At 49.1% G+C, this 18423-nt stretch overlaps 1 protein-coding gene across 4 annotated transcripts in view; it reads right to left on the reverse strand.

Moving 5' to 3' along the window:
• The window catches only part of MYH10 (myosin heavy chain 10), a 133411-nt gene that overhangs the window by 12112 nt on the left and 102876 nt on the right, over positions 1-18423 (reverse strand). For all 4 annotated transcript variants that reach the window (XM_059998421.1, XM_059998420.1, XM_059998419.1 and 1 more), the window contains 13 exons: positions 18192-18323; positions 17121-17327; positions 13124-13261; positions 12149-12272; positions 10710-10881; positions 9434-9646; positions 6869-7013; positions 6074-6280; positions 4851-4955; positions 3515-3667; positions 2923-3171; positions 2430-2642; positions 654-866 (listed from right to left, as the gene is read on the reverse strand). In XM_059998421.1, coding sequence (XP_059854404.1) covers positions 654-866; positions 2430-2642; positions 2923-3171; positions 3515-3667; positions 4851-4955; positions 6074-6280; positions 6869-7013; positions 9434-9646; positions 10710-10881; positions 12149-12272; positions 13124-13261; positions 17121-17327; positions 18192-18323 — 2271 coding nt within the window. The remainder of the gene's footprint in view (positions 1-653; positions 867-2429; positions 2643-2922; positions 3172-3514; positions 3668-4850; positions 4956-6073; positions 6281-6868; positions 7014-9433; positions 9647-10709; positions 10882-12148; positions 12273-13123; positions 13262-17120; positions 17328-18191; positions 18324-18423) is intronic.

The following is an 18423-nucleotide window of genomic DNA, read 5'->3' on the forward strand; positions in this document are numbered from 1 at the left end:
CTAAGTTTGAGGTAAGTTGTTATCTAGCAATAAATGACTAATAAAATAAGTATTAGTGGACTGCAAATAACAAAGCAAAATTAAATCCATCTCAGATCCAAGACTTGACACCATGAACTCCAAGGGACTGAGAAAATATCCACAATTAATTTTTAAAGTAAACTTTTAAATTAGAAGTTTAACATGCACTCAGGAAAGTATATAAATCATAAGTGCCCAAGCAACTTCTTAAAATTAAAAAAAATGTAAATACCTAGAGGTTTCCCTTTAAAGAGTGGCTTAATGAGGACGTGTGATCTGACCTTCGGAATACTCTGAATCACCTTGTCAGGTACATATTGATTCTTCCCTTTATCGATACTCATGAGACTCACAGAACTTGAACCTGACTACATGTCCCTGGAGATTCCACTAAGGGCTTTTCAATGGATATCCTGGCTTGTAAGTAGCAGTGATATTATCTGAGAAATAGGAAATCAAAACCAGTTGTATTACATTTTAAAGAATAAAATTATCAAAAAAAAATTATCAAATGACCAAATACATTTCCTCCAGCTAATATGTTCCAATGTGAATGAATAAGATATTGACCCAGAACTGGGCTTTGAGAACAAACCAGTTCCTGTTCCGGGGGCCACTCTTCCATGACCTACCTGTTTAATGAGTAGCCGCTTCTTTTCCTCGTTCTGCTCATCTCTGGTCTGCAAGTCCCTCTCGAACTGGGCCTTCATGGCCTGCATGTTGACCTCCAGGCGAAGCTTGGCGTCTTCTGTAGCCTGAAGCTCATCTTCCAGCTCTTCTAGCTGGGTCCTCATTTCCTCCACCTGCTGCTCTAGGGCCCGTTTGGATTTTTCAAGTTCATGAACCTGGACCACGGGAAGCACAGGGAGGGGATGACCCTTGGTGGAGGGACAAGCAAGGACAGCAGTTCCTGTTTATAGGCACCCCACCCCCCTATGCATCCTCCCCTCCCACTGCAGCTACACTAGTCCTCATTTCAGAACGCGCCATCTGAATGACAGGCCTGATTTCTTTATTCACATGTGCTCTAGAGTCGATCAGTTACTCTCCCATGACCTTGAAGCCGAGAGATCTTTAAAAGCCATGAACAATAAAAAGAGCGTGGTGTCAGGGGAGTCGCCTGTTGACCGGCCACTGTGTCTAACACAGTACCTCCCTCTTGCTGTGGAAGAGGTCATTTGTATTGAAAATGCACATGTGGAGACTTAACGTACGAGGTGTGTGAGGCCTGCCAAGCAGGGTGCAGTGAAAAAGGGGTTTGACCTTTCTCTGCGCAAAGATCCCCACCACACTCGTTTCCTAAGTTCTTGGTGCCAAGCGCTGTGCTGGGTGCTCCCCCTTCACGTCCCCTCTGATCCTGGAGACGATCCTTAGGCAGGCGTGTGCAGGTGCTATTATGATGTGTCCCTTTGGGGTTCACGGCCATGTCAGTTCTCACGCGGGCAGGAGAAGCCTTACGACGTGAGGAGGGCCTGTGTCTCTTAGTGTCTGGCACTCCACAGGCACAAAGGAACGCTTGTGGAATGAACGTGGGACTGTCGATTGTTCTAAAGAAAACTAATGTGGAACAAGAAAACGGAATCGGTCGTGGAATTCTCTCTCTACATTTTACTACGTAATCCTGGCCATTTCTACTCTAGGAGGCCTCTTCTTGTCCACGGGGCCGGTCCCCAGGCTGCAGGAGACTCAGCAGGGAGGTAGGACAGTCCTTCCTCCCTTATGATGTGGCCAGAGAGCCCGTGTCCCAGGAAAATGAGCTTTTATCTTTAGAGAGGACTTTACGCCTTTCAGAGCACAGCCGCAGCTGCTTCATGAAACAGGCAAGTATCACGTCCATTTGACAGAAGAGGAAACGTAGGCTTAGGCAGGTTAGATGGGAGCTTGGGGGAGAGTCAAGCCCCGAACCTGTTCTGATCCCCAGGCCTGGGTCCCCATCACTGTCCTCAACACCTCGTACACTAGGGGAGGGGGGAGGGTAAATAAAAATCCCAGCAGCTCCTGGGGGAGGCGTGTGCAGTGGGAGGACGAGAGGGTCCCCCCGGCTCCTCTCCAGCTTCCCCACTCGGTGCAGGAGACAGATCCCACTACCCTCAATCTGAGGGGACTTCAGGTACCTGTGTGTGTGTGATACACCTGAGGCTCAGGAACAGAGAAACCCTTCATTTAAAGGACCCCCGTCAGGATGCAGCTTAGGGCGGGGAGGGCCTGTGAAAGCGACAAGAACTCCCCGCCTGGCTTTGGCACAGGTAACCGGGAACAGACTGCAGAAAACCTGATGGCTTATCCTGGGAGTCCTTAACCCCCTAATTACATACAGGCCAAGACACTCCTGGCCCGCTTCGCTGTAGGGCTGGGCCTCCCCAGAGTCGCCTGCCTGCCCCGAAGGCACTGGTCCCCGGGACACTCACGTTCTTGCCCACGTCGTCCTTGGAGCTCATCAGGTCCTCCATGTCTGCCCGCAGCTGCTTGTTCTGCCGCTCAGACTCTTCCTTGGCCTCCAGGGCCTCCTCAAGGGCACGGGCCAGGGACAGGGCTTTGGTTTCCTTCTCTCTGGCCTCTGCTTCGGCCCGGTCTCGCTCTTCCGCGTAGCGGGCAGAGATATTCTTCTCTTCTGCTAACAGCTACACGGGATGGTGTTGGGAGACAGTAAAAATCGATTTCAAAAGCAACAGAGACTCCTCATTTGCTACGTGCCTGAATTATTGCTAAGAATATCAGGCGTGTTCTCCTGTTTCCTTCTTTATGCTGGTCTGCTTTTTCCAATTTTGCTATAAATACATATTGCTCTTAAATAAGAAAGGATTATTTTAAGCCGAAATGACAAAGGCGAGGGCTTTGCCAGGAGGAAACACGTGTGGCGCTGGCCCTGGAGCCCAGGGGTGGGGAGTGCTGGGCACCCACCTGATCGAACTTCTTCTGCTTCTTCTCCAAGTTGGAGACGATCTGGCGCTGGTGGTCCAGGTCCACCAGCAGGTCATCAAGCTCCTGCTGCAGGCGGTTCTTGGTCTTCTCCAGCTTGTCGTAGGCCAGGGCCTTCTCCTCCAGGCGCTGGCTCAGTGCTTCCACGTCTTTAAGGAGCTTCTTCTTGGCTTCTTCCAAACTTTCAATTGTCCCCAGGTCATCATCTACTTTCTTCTTGGTATCTGTCAACTGAAGGAAAAAAGATCACGATTAAAGAACTCAACTGGATTTCACACTTGAGGAATAAAGATAAAACTTATTTTCAGTATTCTGTCAGAAGAAATAATATAAAGCAATACTATGCGTCTCTGAGCAAATGGATCTTAGACCATAAATGTCTTCGCTAATCATCTATAAAAGCATGACTGGATTAGAATTTACATAGTGGACACAGTCCGAGGGTCTTCACCTTGCTCCCAACAAGACCCAATTAACTGTCCCAAATGGAGTTGAAACCACCCAGCAGGGCAGGGACGTCAGCTGCTAAACACACACACTGAGGCCACACGGCGTCCCGAGCGGATGCACGCACCTGGGCCTGCAGGGCCAGCACCTGCTTTTCCAGGTTCTTCCTGGCCTCTTCCTCCTCCTCCTGCTGCTCCTGGAGGCTGTTCTTCTCCTCCTCCAGCTGCCGGATCCGACTGCTCAGGTTCAGTTTTTGGCGTGTCTCTTCCTGAAGAAGCTCCTGTTTATTTTTATAAACGGTCAGTACTTAGGTTATGGTAATCACCCAAACCACAATGCCTCTGTTAAAAAAACCAGAGTCTCAGTGTGTGCGAAATACCCAGTGATATTAACAAACAAGTGATTTTAAAACACACCTGATCATTTAACAAGTGCCCTTAGTACAATATTGCTTTAAAGTTGTTCACGAGGGAATTCTCTGGCAGTCCAATGGCTAGGACTCCGCGCTTTCACTGCCGAGGGCGTGGGTTCAATCCCTGGTCGGGGAACCAAGATCCCGCAAGCCGTGCAGTGTGGCCAAAAAACCCAAAACAAACTTGTTCACGAGCAATGGCAGCGTCACCCCGCCAGGGGCCCAGGCCAGGGACCTGCGAGCTTCCCTTTCCCACATCTTTTATCACTCCTGGAATCCTTTCCTGTTTCTCTCAGGTCAGCGTTAATGAACGAAAACCATGAGAAAATGTTTAAAATGGCCAACAGTGCACGAATGTATAACAGGACCGCCGCCTGGTGAACCATACCCCGGTGAACCGCACCCCAGGCAGCGCCCAGCCAGACAGCAAGAGCCGCCTACCAGGCACCCACACATGCCTGCCAGACACAGGAACCGCAGGCTCTAGATATGAGCTCAAAGGTGAGTTCCTGAGCATCAGGGCTGGTTTTGGTGCAAGATGGTTGAAAATAAACGTAGAGCAGAATGACTTCCCTGGTGGCACAGTGGTTAAGAATCCACCTGCCCATGCAGGGGACACGGGTTTGCGCCCTGGTCCGGGAAGATCCCACATGCAGCGGAGCAACGAAGCCCATGTACCACAACTACTGAGCCTGCGCTCTAGAGCCTGCAAGCCACAACTACTGAGCCTGCACTCTAGAGCCCGGGAGACAACTACTGAAGCCCGTGCGCCTAGAGCCTGTGCTCCACCACAAGGGAAGCCACCGCAATGAGAAGCCTGTGCACCGCAGCGAAGAGTAGACTCCGCTCGCCGCAACTAGAGAAAGCCCGCATGCAGCAACGAAAACCCAACTCGGCCCAAAATAAATAAATTTATATAAAGAAAAAAAAGTAGAGCAGAAAATCAGAAAGAGGTGATAAGAGGGCAGTTCTGGGAATAGCATGTTTCACCAATTTACAGATTACAGAAACAGCAGAGTTACTATTAACACTCTACCCCCGGGGGAAATACCTGTGTGTCCTGGAGTTGAGACTCAAGACCAGCTGCGTCCTTGGCAAACTTAATACCCTTTTTCTCTGCTTCTTCTAGAAGAGTTGAGACATTATCCAATTCATTCTGCGAGGAGGAGTGAAAGGTTATGACTCACTTCAGCAGCAGGCAGAGAGAAAAGAGTGGTGGGTTCTGGACCCTAAGTGCCCACAAAGCGAGCATATCGCGGGGAGGAGGGGTCAGCCTCAGCTGAGGAGGGCTTACCACCGAGAATCTGCCGCCCCCGTGAGCAGGCCCTGAGCCAGCCACCGCAGAGAGCCTCCACCTACGGCCCGGACAGGGAGGCTTAGGACGGCAGAGCCCACACGTGGGGGGCGTTCTCCTAACTGGCTTGCTATCTTGTTTTTCAGCGTCAAGAGACAAAAATTATACCGAATCCTCTGAAAGAGTGGCTGCTGTCCTATGTGAGGAGGCTCACGATCAGCAGGTGTTTTATTTTAACCCTTTTTCACACGAAGATGCACCACCCCTATACTGGGGGGAGGTGGGTAGCGGGCGCGAGTGTAATTCATTTTCTTAGAGAACTTGAAAACTTTATCACACAGATTCAGATAAGTTTAAATTCTAAGAGTCACAGCCCACAGTTCTTTTTAAGCTGAAAGAAAATCTGGTATGATATACTTATCATGAATATGTAGCTATTTCTTATGGTCAGATTTTATGCATAATGTGGTAAAAACATTTTTTTCTTTTTCGTGTTTAATTAACGATAGCTCTAAAATACCTCCCCCCCTAGAAACCCCCATGGCGTAAGACCGTCTATGTCTTTTGTGGGGACAGTGGGTCGTAGACAAAAGGAACAGGAGCTGCCCTTCGTTCTAGTCTGTCCTCTAGTCACGTAAGCAAAGGGAAGGCACACGGAGGACGTTTCTATACTTGAAACTCAAGCTGATGGCATTTGTTTTTCCTCATTTTAGCAATGCCCTTCAGAGATCCCCCCACTTCATCAGTCTTGGCAGCAGCGGGGCGGGGAGGGCTGTGGACTCAGCAGAGCCCAGAGGCAGGCAAGCTTCTCACGTCCTCATCCACCAGACTCACCCGGGGGGCGCTGTGAGCTTCAAGTGGGAGAGTGACACGAGGAGCCTAACGTGGACCTGAGGCAGCCCGGGCGCCCCCAATGTCAGTCCCCTCCCCACCCCGCCAGACACTGGGGGCGACGTCCAGGAAAGGCTTTCCAGGCCTACCTGTAACTTATTCGCTTTCTCGGCCAGTTCCACCCTGAGTCTGTCTCCTTCCGAGACCTTGGCGTGGAGCTCCTGGACCTGGGCGTCCAGCTTCTTCCTCTTGTGCTCAGACTCGGCCTTGACCTGCTGCAGCACTTTCACCTCGCACGCCAGCTCCTTGTTGTCCGTCTCCAGGCCCTGCTTGTTCTTCTCCAGATTTGCCTTGAACTAGGAGAGAGAAGGGAGGAGCACTTCACTCGCAGTTCTACAACAGAGGACGCAAAGGGCGCGGCTTTGGTGTCCGGAGAACCGTGCTGACACGGAGCGAGCCTGCAGTCGACATCTGTTGCATAAATGAAGGAAGACACCTGCTGTTCTCGGAGTGTGAAGACTTCTGTGGGCGGAGCACCCCTGTACACCCCGCTCAGGGCAGCAGATACAGTATGGGGGGCGCTGGCAGCACCGCGGGGGGCCAGCACGTGAGAGGCGGAGGCGGGAACGATGAAGCAAGGGCAACGATGTGTGCGGTGCCTGAGACAGACTGGAGGCGGGAGGGGCAGGGGGCAGGGGGCAGGGCACCAGGGACACCCAAAGGGCCTGGCGGCTTCTGGGCAGCAGGTGAGCGAAAGCAGGACGTGCAGCTGCTGAAGCTTTAGAGCTCAGTCATCAGGAGGAAGAGGGCTATTGGTGAGAGGAATATGTGATTTAAAAATAAAATCAGGGGCGCCTGGCTCCCCCAGGCCAGCACTGTGCTCTCAGAGAGCGGCCGCTGCGGGAGCACCTGGACCCCCGCGCTGCCCACCGACGTGTCCCTACCCTCTTCGCCTGCTCTAGCTGCTCCGACAGCTCCTCCAGGGCGGTCGCGTGTCTCTGCCTCATGTCCTGGATCTGAGCCTCGTGGTTCTTCGTCTCCTCCTCGAGAGCTTTCTTCAGCTCTGCCACTTCTTGTTCACGTTTGGTGCTAGAGAAACATAATTTTAGAGGAAGAAGCTCAGAATTAGTTGAATGACTAAATTAAATGCACATTTTTAAAGTTCTGCTTTTGTTTGAAACATGACATGGATTCCAGGAGGCTGGCGTGTCTGTTACTGGGGTAGCGGGAAACCTTCCAGAACCAGCATGACCCCCATTCCACATGCGACTTACAGTCGAGACACGGTGTAATGTCCCTAAGGGTCCTTCGGATGTCCGGGGCAGCCTGGGTGTATCACAGGCCAGGCACTGCTTAACACAAGATGCCAAAATGCCTGCCACAGTGGCAGCACGCATTTCAGTAAAACCGGAAGAGGGTAAATCCCCAAAAGGGCTGGTAAAGGCTCATCAGGCGGGACACTGCACCCCGACAAAAGTGGGGCTGAGCACCACCTTTGATTTAAGCGCACAGCTTAACACTGAAACCAGTTAAGGTAAATACCACTCCTGCCGAGAGCTGCCGTAACACCGAGAGCTTAGAGAGCGGTAACTTTCCCATCATTCTGCAGCACAACTCTGGCAAACTTGCTCTAAAACCCGTGGCCAGTCAAAGCAGTGACGTATATGCTGATTGCTGTGTGGGCGCACTTTCCTCTCTACAAGGAAGCGAAATCTAGGGGCTGCGACCAGCTGCGGCAAAGAGAAAAGGGGCCCAGGTGGCTGCTAGCTGCATGGTGGCAGGTCACCAGACAAAGGGAGCCACCAGAGTCACGGTGGTGCAGCCTGGCTCGGCCACACGTTCACTGGAGATGAAAGGCGTGCGGGGGTCTGGCCTTGTCCTCTGCAAGCTTCCGTGCAGAGGAAGGGATGGATGCTGGAGGTGGGGGAGGGGCACCGGCATCCAACCATCAGCCCGACAGGACAGACTCCATCGAGGTTACTTCAGTTCACCCCCCCATCTACCAGATAGCAACACCATTTCCCCTGACGCATCGGAACTGCAGGCCATCCGACCCCTTCACCAGCAGAAGCAGGGAGTGCTGTGTTGGAGCACATCCACGGTTTTAACCAATATGCACATACTGGACTTCCCTAGCGGTCCACTGGTTAAGACTCCGTGCTTCCAATGCAAGGACGGTGGGTTTGATCTCTGGCTGGGGAACTAAGATCCTGCAAGCCGTGCAGTGTGGCAAAAAAAAAAAAAAAAAAAAAAAAAAGCGCATATCATTGGTACTTTTTTTTTTTTTTAAACAAGAGTTGAAGGGAAGAAGTGAGCAGAACCTTTTTTTCTACCGTGGTTGAAAGCTCAGCTGAGAAAGGTTATTTCAACCAAGTCTAATCATTAGACTATGGGTTCCAGCCCACAGTTCAGTGGTTTCCAGATATTTAGAAAGCAGGTATTTTAAAGCCAAGGCCAGGACTTAAAACTGCTAAAAGCAGAGCTGCTCTGTGGAGGCGGGTGGGAGGGCTCGGGTGGCTCTGCGGGGACACACCCTCCCGTTGCCCTGAGGCCCTGGCACGTTATCAGGCTCACCTCCTCCGCTTCTTCAGCACTGAGCGCTCCTGAGCGCTCCGGACACCCCCGGTCTGACCTCAGCCTGACGGCTCAGCACGGCTTCTCTCCAGGCCCAGAACCTGACGGGCACACGCCCCTACCCACCTGCCTCTGTAAATGACCCCTACTGCCCTCGCCTTGCTGCAGGCTTTCCCTTAGCCCCCTTCTCGGGGGCAGGCTCCCCTTCCCACCACGCACAGCCTGGGACAGGTGGCAGGGGTGTGGGGGTGCGTGCGTGTGCAAGCAGCCAGGTCTACCCGCCAAGGCAGCCTGGGGATTCCTGGGCTGGCCTCACGCGCCCGGCAGCTTGGGTCTTGAGGAGGGAGGAGCCGGTCGGGAGGCCAGCAGGGGCCTCGGGCAGCCCACCTGCTCACCGCTAGTTGCGCGCGCTCTCCCGGGACTTCCCGTGAGTCGTGTCTGGCTGCGCTCGTCACTTTCCTCTTGCCTACGCTCGGCGGCTGGCCCATCTGTTACGTGGGTAGCTGCACTCACCTGTCCTTTTGTCTTTGTGGACACGGGCCTCCTCCTCGTCTGTTTCCTCACCACTGTTCATCAGACCAATTGCTGCAGCCAGCAGATGCCCAAACAGCCCCATCTCCTCCTGTTTCTGTGTCTGTCCCCTCTAGCCCTCTGGTCCCTGTGCCCCCCTTACTTGGTTCAGGTGTAACTCTCCCTCCAGCCAGGTGTGCGTACCTGGGGCTTTTCTGATCACACCTCCCTCTGTGCACCTGGCTGGGGTGCATCCACCCGCCCTGTGCTTTCCACCTACAGGCCAGCTGGTTTCTAACCACCGAGATTTTGTTACTGTTCCACGTGCCACTGTTTCCAGGAGGGAGAGAGGATGCTCGAAGTGACAGCATACAGGAAACACCCCACTCCCCGAGGATGAGCATCTCTGCCCTGCCCCCACTCACCGCAGTTCCTGCTGAGCTGCCGTGGTGTCCAGCGTGTCCTCAAGCTCTGTCTTCAGAGCTTCCAGTTCCTCACTCAAGTCCCTCTTCTGCTTTTCCGCCTTGTTCCGCGAAGCCTTCTCGGATTCAAAGTCTTCCTGCAGCTCAGCAAGCTGGGCTTGCAGCTCTCGCACGACTTTAAGCGCGTTGTTCTTGTGCAGTGTCTCGTCGTCACCCCTGAGGAGACACCCGGGCACGGGAAGCGCTCAGAGCCGGCGCCGGGGGACTCTTCCCACAAGGAGACCCTGAGACACCACCCCCAGCCCACGGCTTGGAGGCCCAGAGCTGGTATCAGGATGGAGTCTGGGTCCTGTCCAAAGGGCTAATAAAGTTCTCCGTGAAAAGGTAGGACCATCTCACTTTAATGATTATAATATTTAAAAATTCCCTCTGAGGCAAATGTTCTAGTTAAAACACTGCTCAAGGTAGCGGTCTTGTCCGTCAGATTGGTTCCAGCCCACGGCAAATGTGCAAATTCAGAGAAGTTCTTGGAACAAAGTGGAAGCAGACCCGCCACCTTCACACCCTCCACTCTACGCCTCCTCTATCCTCTGGTGCATCTTTTTGCTCACGTGTGATTTAATGTGGGTGGATGTTCTGACCGGGGATGGGTGGGAAGTTTGAGATGAGGGAGGGGAAGCTGACACATGGGAGCAGGTGGAGAATTTTAGTTCTGGGTCTCAGCCCTCACCTCTGTAAGTGGCCGAAGAAAGACTAACAGTGACAGAGGCAGAGAAGAATTTCTGTTGTAAGATTTTCTTGATTGTAATAAATTATAAATTAAACTGAGTCCTATGACCATGTAACCAAATAGTTATTGGTTAAAGGAATGAAATGAAATATTAGCATAAATGTATTTACTATATATGACTGACATTCTGTAACTGAATGGTTTAGGACTGAGTAGCAAATCGTGCTACAAGAGCGGGGAATACTTCTGAAAAGTGATTTGCTCTAAACTTCTAAATTGTATTGAAATTAATCTGTAACGTACAGAAACCAGAGCATTTGATATGGTTAAAACTGTTGGTTCAGGTGTGAATTTTCAAGGATTTCATGGTATGACTCGTGATTTTTAAGTGTAAATACCAAGAAGGATTGATGAGATTTTCTGGCTGCCCCAACACACATGCTCCCTGGTCTCCCAGGCCCGTGTCACACCCAATGACGAGGAAGCCATACGTCGGTGTCCCGGGGTTTCTCTGTCGGGACCCCCTCCAGCCACATGCCTAGCGCAGACCTGGCCAGGGCGCCCTGCAGCTCCTCCTCCTTCTTGGCCACCTGGATCTTGAGCTCGTCAATCTGCGCCTGGAGCTCGGCGATCTGGTCCTGCAGGTCTGTGGTCTCACCGTCCAGTTTCCTTTTGGCCTTTTCCAGTTCCTGGCGGGTCTTCTCCTCCTTCTTTAAGCGCTCTTTAGGGCAAGAAACAAGAAGCCCTTCAACACACTGAATGTCACTCCATATGGACAAATTCAAAAAGTAAACTGATTAAAGTTGAAAATTAGCCGTTGCGTTCTAAAGCACATCGCTGCCAACCGCTCCATCACCCGAAACCCATCAAGATCAAACCGAAGGCGAGATATATTAGTAGGAGGGTGGGATTTTCAGGAAGAAACCGGGAGGATTCTAAGGACATCCTTCCACAGGGAGCGGGCCCCCGCTCTCAGAGCCAAAGTGACCTGGACCCCGTGCTGTGCCCGGGATCGCAGAGGCGGGGTGGCATGTGACTCCTGTCCCCCCGGCTCCCCTTTCACCGGGAATCCCTGGTTTGAACCCAGACTGCAGTTCCTGAGCCCCGAGGGCGAGAGGGCAGAGTGTGGGCATCTCTCCCGCCCGCCCTCTGAGTCCTGCAGTGATTCCTTAATTAGGGCCGGGATGCTTCCCTTCACACGCTGTCCTCACCCGCCCAACAGTCAGGTGAGAAAAGGACAGGCCTACCTACCCTTCCCAGAAGAATCGCCTACAGGTAAGGATGGTTTATGGAAAGAATTTCAGGCTGACAACAACGAGGACAACAAAATCCTAAATATTGTTTTAGAAACCACTCATTTTCTCCCCGTTATAAATGACCACACGACAGCAGGGTGTTAAGAGCCAGGTTCTTCCTCCTCTGTCGATGCCAGTCTCCAGCTGCGGGTCAAAGGGAAGGTTTTCTGCGCTCTTTCCAACTTCCACCCTCTTTTCTTATTTCTTTTGCAGAAGGCAGTGATCCATTTTGCAAAAATCCTAGCATTTGCTGACGTGACTTGGGCCATCAGAGTGAGACACTGCTACCGTGCACAGAGTCTCCTGTCCCTGTCAGGTTTTGTGTCAGCAGCTGTCCCTTTGTGAAGGGAAACCTAGGCACCTCGATGCAGCATTTAGATTAAACATGTACAAATTTAACGGCCTGTACAGCTCAAACTTAATTTACATCCCAACTGTGTCCACCAAAGGGCAATCTACTTTACTACAGGACCTAACTTTAAAAGTTTAAAGATAATCTAGTGCCGTTTGATGACACTAAATACTTGGTGACTAGGCAAATGACGACACCATATAAGAGGGCTATTTTAATAGCTGAACCCAAACTGATGAGCGGTCCCCATGTACACTTCCTATCACAGCATGTTCTGATTTAAGTAGAATCTAAAGGCTCACATGTCCTAGCCCTCAATTTCTCTAGCCTCCAACACTCACCTTCTAAGTCTGAGATCATCACTTCTTGCTTATTCCTGATCTTGGCCAGGTTTTTTGCCTTTTCTTCCTCTTCAGCCAGCTGAGAGGAACACTCAGCAATGCGATCTTCCATGAGTTTCTTTTCCTGAATAGGAAAAACGGCTTCAGAAAAGGCATTCAAAATGACAAGTGGGTTTGGTTATTACTTAGAAAACAAGTAACGTTGGCACTGTCACCCCCAGCAGACGGTATATTCCAAAAAGGCAGGAAAAGGAGGCTCAGGACCCTCCAGAGCTTCGCCCGCCCGCCTGGCCTGCAGTCCCGCAGCCGGTGCTGAATGTATTACCGCCCAGATGGGAACAAGTCGTCGGTGAGTGTCCAAAGGGCACAAAATGTCCACGTTCAGTCATCTCAGGGATTAAAAGGATGTTTGGTGGATTAAAAAAATTAAATCGTTTCTGTCTTTAGAAATCTATACCGACTATAAATCTGTAGAGACTTAGAAAACTGAATAAATGAACTTGAAATCTTGAGAACTTCCTGTTTGAAGCCACTTTCAGTGAGAGCATTGACACAAGTATTTTCCATATTCTAAAAGCAGCTCTTGGACTCCCCTGGTGGCACAGTGGTTAAGAATCTGCCTGCCAATGCAGGGGACGCGGGTTCGAGCCCTGGTCCAGGAGGATCCCACATGCCACAGAGCAACTGAGGCCGTGCACCACAACTGCTGAGCCTGTGCTCTAGAGCCCGCGAGCCACAACTGCTGAGCCCACGTGCCACAACTACTGAAGCCCGCGGGCCTCGAGCCCGTGCTCCGCAACAAGGGAAGCCACTGCGGTGAGAAGGCTGTGCACCTCAACGAAGAGTAGCCCCTGCTCGCTGCAACTAGAGAAAGCCCGTGCGCAGCAACGAAGACCCAATGCAGCCGAAACTAAATAAATAAAATACATTTATTAAAAAAATAAAATCAGCTCTTAAATGGAAATAGTCTCTTACTTTGATAAATTTGGAATTTTGGTCCTCGAGAAGCAGAATCTCCTCTTCCATCTTCTTGATCTTGGCCTCTGCTGTCACCTTCTCCAGCTGCAGTTTCTGGCGAGCCCCCTCCTCCTCGTCCAGCTGCTCCTCCAGGTCCTTGGGGAGAAGTACATGCGGTCAGTCTCCACACTTTCTCTACGAAATTCTACACATGCTAACAAGCAAGGTCAAAATGAAAGGCCAGTGTTTGATTTTCAAAATGGCAGGGTTCTTTTTAAACATATAAAATATAATTATGTGAAACAGACACTTGTGTCCACTATAGGTTAAGTACAAAGTGGGTCAGTCCTTCTCGAAGCCAACATGGAAGAATGGAGCAGCTCTGAGAAAGAGCGTTTCTTTTAAACCAGCGGTTTCAGGAAAAGGCGCAGATGTGATTTATATTGAAAAGACCTGTAGCAAAGTGTTATTTATCGTCCTGAGGAACTATGAACATACTTCAAAAAAGCCTTGGTGATTAAAAGCGGGTACATTTGTAAAATGGGATAATGTGTAGTTATTAAAATCCATACTTTAGAATAGTAGTAACACAGGGAAACTGAATAATATAGTCCAGCTACATCAAACACACAAGAGAAAGACAACTCAGAAACAACCATGGAAACAGTACAGGTTGGTGAGAATGGACTGTCTCAGGTCAGGCGTGCCGTGCCGTTCACAACATGAGTGCATCGCCAAACTGGGTGGGATTCCAGAGTTTACACATGGTTTTCCTATAACATGCTTCTCTTTATTTCATACCCTACATTATTGTAGCTAATAAACATATGCATTACAGAACAGAGTTGTACATACAAATCAATATATGGCCAGTTTAAGAAACTTTCAAGGGACTTCCCTCGTGGCACAGTGGTTAAGAATCCACCTGCCAATGCAGGGGACATGGGTTCAAGCCCTGGTCCAGGAAGATCCCACATGCCACGGAGCAACCAAGCCCATGTGCCACAACTACTGAGCCTGCGCACCTAGAGCCTGTGCTCCGCAACAAGAGAAGCCACCGCAAACAGAAGCCCGTGCACTGCAACGAAGAGTAGCCCCCGCTCGCCACAACTAGAGAAAGTCCATGCACAGCAACAAAGGCCCAACGTAGCCAAAAATAAATAGATAAATTTATTTAAAAAAATGAATAATAAAAGCTCATAAACACAGAGGTTAAAAAAAAACTTTCAAGGGTAATTTTGGCTAAATAATTTATCACGGTTGATTCTGTAATGAAACCTCTGCACAAGATTAACCTTTTTTGTGAAGAACTTCAAACACACATGTAAGTACAGGGTAGCATGGTGATCCTGACACAAATGCATCAGCCCAAGCTTAACAGGCATCAGCTCATGGTCAGCGGTCACTTCTAAACCCCCCGCTTCTCCCTCCTCCACTGCGTTATTTTGAAGCAAATCCCAGACATCATATTTCACCTGTAAACCTTCAGGCTCTATCTCTAAAAGATGAAGACCATTTAAAAATACACTTGTTTGAATTGGAATCCAAATAAGGTTCACACGCTGTGATTGATAAGACCCTTAAGACTGCTTTAATCTCTAGGTTCTCTTAAATTTCTTTTTCCTCCCTTTTTCTCACCATTTATTTGTTAAAAAAAAAAAACCAAAAGGGCTTCCCTGGTGGCGCAGTGGTTGAGAGTCCGCCTGCCGATGCAGGGGACGCGGGTTCGTGCCCCGGTCCGGGAAGATCCCACATGCCGCGGAGCGGCTGGGCCCGTGAGCCATGGCCGCTGAGCCTGCGCGTCCGGAGCCTGTGCTCCACGATGGGAGAGGCCACAACAGTGAGAGGCCCACGTACCGCAAAAAAAACAAAAACAAACAAACAAACAAAAAACCAAAAGAACCCCACAGGTCATTTGTCCTACAGTTTCCCAGAGTCTGGATTTTGTCCACTGCATCCCTGCACTGCACACTCCTAAGGTGACAAAAGCAGTGAAAAGAACAGTGGGTCCAGTGTAATTCAATTAATAAATGAATCCACATATATCTGTTCAGAAATATATGCAAAAAAATAATAGGGATTAATGGGATGATGGGTAGGAGGAGACTTCTAAGTGAGATTTTATATTCTCTGGGTATTCTACAATATAGTGTTATAATCAGGGAATTAATACTGAAAACAAAACCAAAACCAAAAACAGCTCTAGTAGTTTTTGGTTGAAAAGGAGACAGATCAGAAATCCCTGAAAGCCTCACTTGTGGTGGTGGTGGGGGGAAAGGACAAGAGACCAACAAGGTTGGGTTTTCCCAAGAGCCATGCAGTTAATATAGAATCTCAGATATTCCATAAGAGGGGGAAAATATTTAATAATAACATTACCATAAATATTTTATAATGTGTTTGAATTTACAATGGCGATATTAAGATAACAGTGCAAAAACCCAGTGAAAGAGTCTAGAGTAAAGGTTATGAAGATGGAAACTATTGAAAAACAAAACAAGCAAACAACAACAAAAAACCCTGTTCTTACAAGGAAATGCCTGTTTTCTAAAGAGAGTAATGCAAGCATTTCATGTGAAGTTGCTAAAACGTGGAGCGTAAAACAGTAGATTGGGGAGACTGGAGATGACTCTGGGTGTCCCTACCCTGTGTGAGTAAAATATTATCACTGAAATGAGCACATGCTCTGAAACAAAGAGAAAATCAAAATGGAAAACGAATTTGAAAAAGGATACATGTATATGTATAACTGAATTACTTCGCTGTACACCTGAAACTATCACACCATTGTTAATCAACTATACTCCAGTATAAAAATAAAATGTTTAAAAAAAAAAAAGAGAAAATCAAAACTGTTGATAATACCACCAGAACTCACTATTATTGGTGACTATTATTCTAGATCTTCTGTACGTCCCCTTATAAAAATCATACAGTTTGTAAGTTATATACTTTTAGTTAGACCTTACTGTGTATACTCTTTTGCAACTCCCCTTACTAATGTATTATAAATACCCATAAAAATAGACATGTTTTACATTTATAACTGTATATTATTACCGTAGTTTAAGCATCCCCTATTGTGAGGTGATTAGTAGGCTTCCACTGATTTATGCTTTAAGTCCTAGAACTAGAATTGCTGGATTAATGTGTACTTTTTATAGCTTTCGTGATATTTTGCCAACCTATTATGGGATACTGGAAAGCTGTTTGTGTTGAAGAATGGAGAGGGCCTGGACAATTTACTGTATGGGGTATTTGCCAAGGAAATAACATGGTATCTTTTGCGGTTCTGGGAAATGTCTGAAATGTCTGTGCTTTGCAAAGATAAGCCAAGTGGTGGGGATAAAATCAAGGGAGAGATCTGGAAGAAAGAAAGTTTGGTGCTGGACCCATGAAGCAGCGGGGGCAGATACAGACACCCTGACACTCGAGGCCACACTGGATAGGCTGGGGTGGGACTCACGGAGAACGAGTCTCAGGGCACAGGCACAATCACTGTCGTCTGCATCACTCATCTGGGTGTTCAATCAGAGAGAACCGCGCTTCGTGTGAGGACAGCTGGATCTCAGTAAGAAAGCAGCTACCAGCAGGAAGGGCTAAGTGTTTTATTCCGATTCCTGGCCACCTCCTGCGTCAGCGCTGAGCATTTATTATGAACCACACCACCTCGTAGGTGTCTCTAATGGATGGAGTGAGCAGTGGAATTATTAATGAGAACACAACGAACAAACTCCGTCCCCGCAGACCCTGGGACGCATCCTCTAAGATGCCACAGCAGAACATAAAAACGATTCCTGTTCAAAATAACAAATCTGCGTTTGGAGGAATCTATTATATGTGTGCTTCGAGTGATCTTTTAAAGGGGTGGGGGCGGTGGGGAGAAACGACTTATTACTTAGGCTTCTGTTGCTCCTCAATGGACACAAGAATCCAAACCCAGAGCCTCTCTTCACTCAACAGATCCACTTGGAAAACCCCCACTATAATCCTAAATGAAGCTTATCACAGATACCTGAATGTGTGCTTGCATTTTCTTCTTCTCATTTTGGAGGATTTGGTTTCTTTCTTCTTCTTCTTCAACCCTAGACTCCAAGTCATGGAGAATCTCTTCTAATTCCTGCTTCTTAGCGGCAAGTCTTGCCCTCATCTCTTCTGCTTCAGCAAAGAGCTCAGTCTCTGCCTGTAGTTGCTCTGCCAGGATATTCTTCTCTTCTAGCAGCTGCAATCACAGTAAAGCGTCCGGTGCTATGACTGGCCGGTTGTGCACAAGAGACAGTCACTGGGACTCCAGTGGCCAGTGCAGGTCGCCCAAGAAACCCGGAGTTAAAAATACATAACGTCACTCGCAAAACTTTCAAATATATCTTCGGCTCTAGCAAAATAAGCTGGGTGAAAACTTGAGACAACAGAAACAACGAAAAAGGTTATCCTGAATAATACATATTAAATTCATGCTATTTGAAAGAATTCCCTTTCTTACTATTAAGGTAATTCACAAAGGGACCAAAGAATAGGAGGAGAAATATTATACAAATGCTATGAAGTTCATGGTGACTGAAGCCATCTGGTATCAAATGATATTCTGGCCTCTACTGTTAAAACTTTTTGGCCCTGAACACATCAGTCCTATCACTGTCAACTACAAACATTTCCTGAGTCTCTGCTTTGTCCATGAAGCACGGCTCCCTGAGAACGGGATGTGGACTCAGGACCACCGTGGCTGGAGAACAGGCAGCGGGGTGCCTTGTACTGTCTCATCCTTTTACTTTTTTCTAGGTCCCTTGTGAGCAGTCACAGGAAGGTGCTAATACCAGAAGTGTCACCGGTGTTAAACGCACACCTGATAGCAAACTTGATCATCTGGGTGTCCGAAGGGTGACAAAGGCAAAAATGCAAGAGCTCAGGCTGATTTCAGTTTATATATACCCCAATGCTTGGCCTAATACATCTGCTACCTCTGTGCTCAAACGTCTATGAATACACATAAAGTAAGATGCTGTTTATTTGGAATTCACTGGGTGGGTCCCTATCCGCGGGATCGCGCATCTTCTTTCAGGGCTGAGCGGGAACTGGTGAGCTGTACCTGTTGGTGCTTCCTCTCCATCTCCTCCAGCTCCCCTTCCACCTTCGTCTGCTTCTCTTTCACCTTCAGCAGCTCTTCGTCTTTGGCCTGGAGTTCCTCCTCTTGGCGAGTGACTTGGAGGAGCGGCTTCACCTACGTTCACGACATTGAACACTGACCGTCGCACCCTGCACCTGCCCGCCCCCGGGCTTCTCTTGGTCCCGTGCGTGCCACCCCAGGGGGAGCCGGGCGC

This window comes from Delphinus delphis, chromosome 19 (genome assembly GCF_949987515.2).
Source record: "Delphinus delphis chromosome 19, mDelDel1.2, whole genome shotgun sequence".
Taxonomy (NCBI): Eukaryota; Metazoa; Chordata; class Mammalia; order Artiodactyla; family Delphinidae; genus Delphinus; species Delphinus delphis.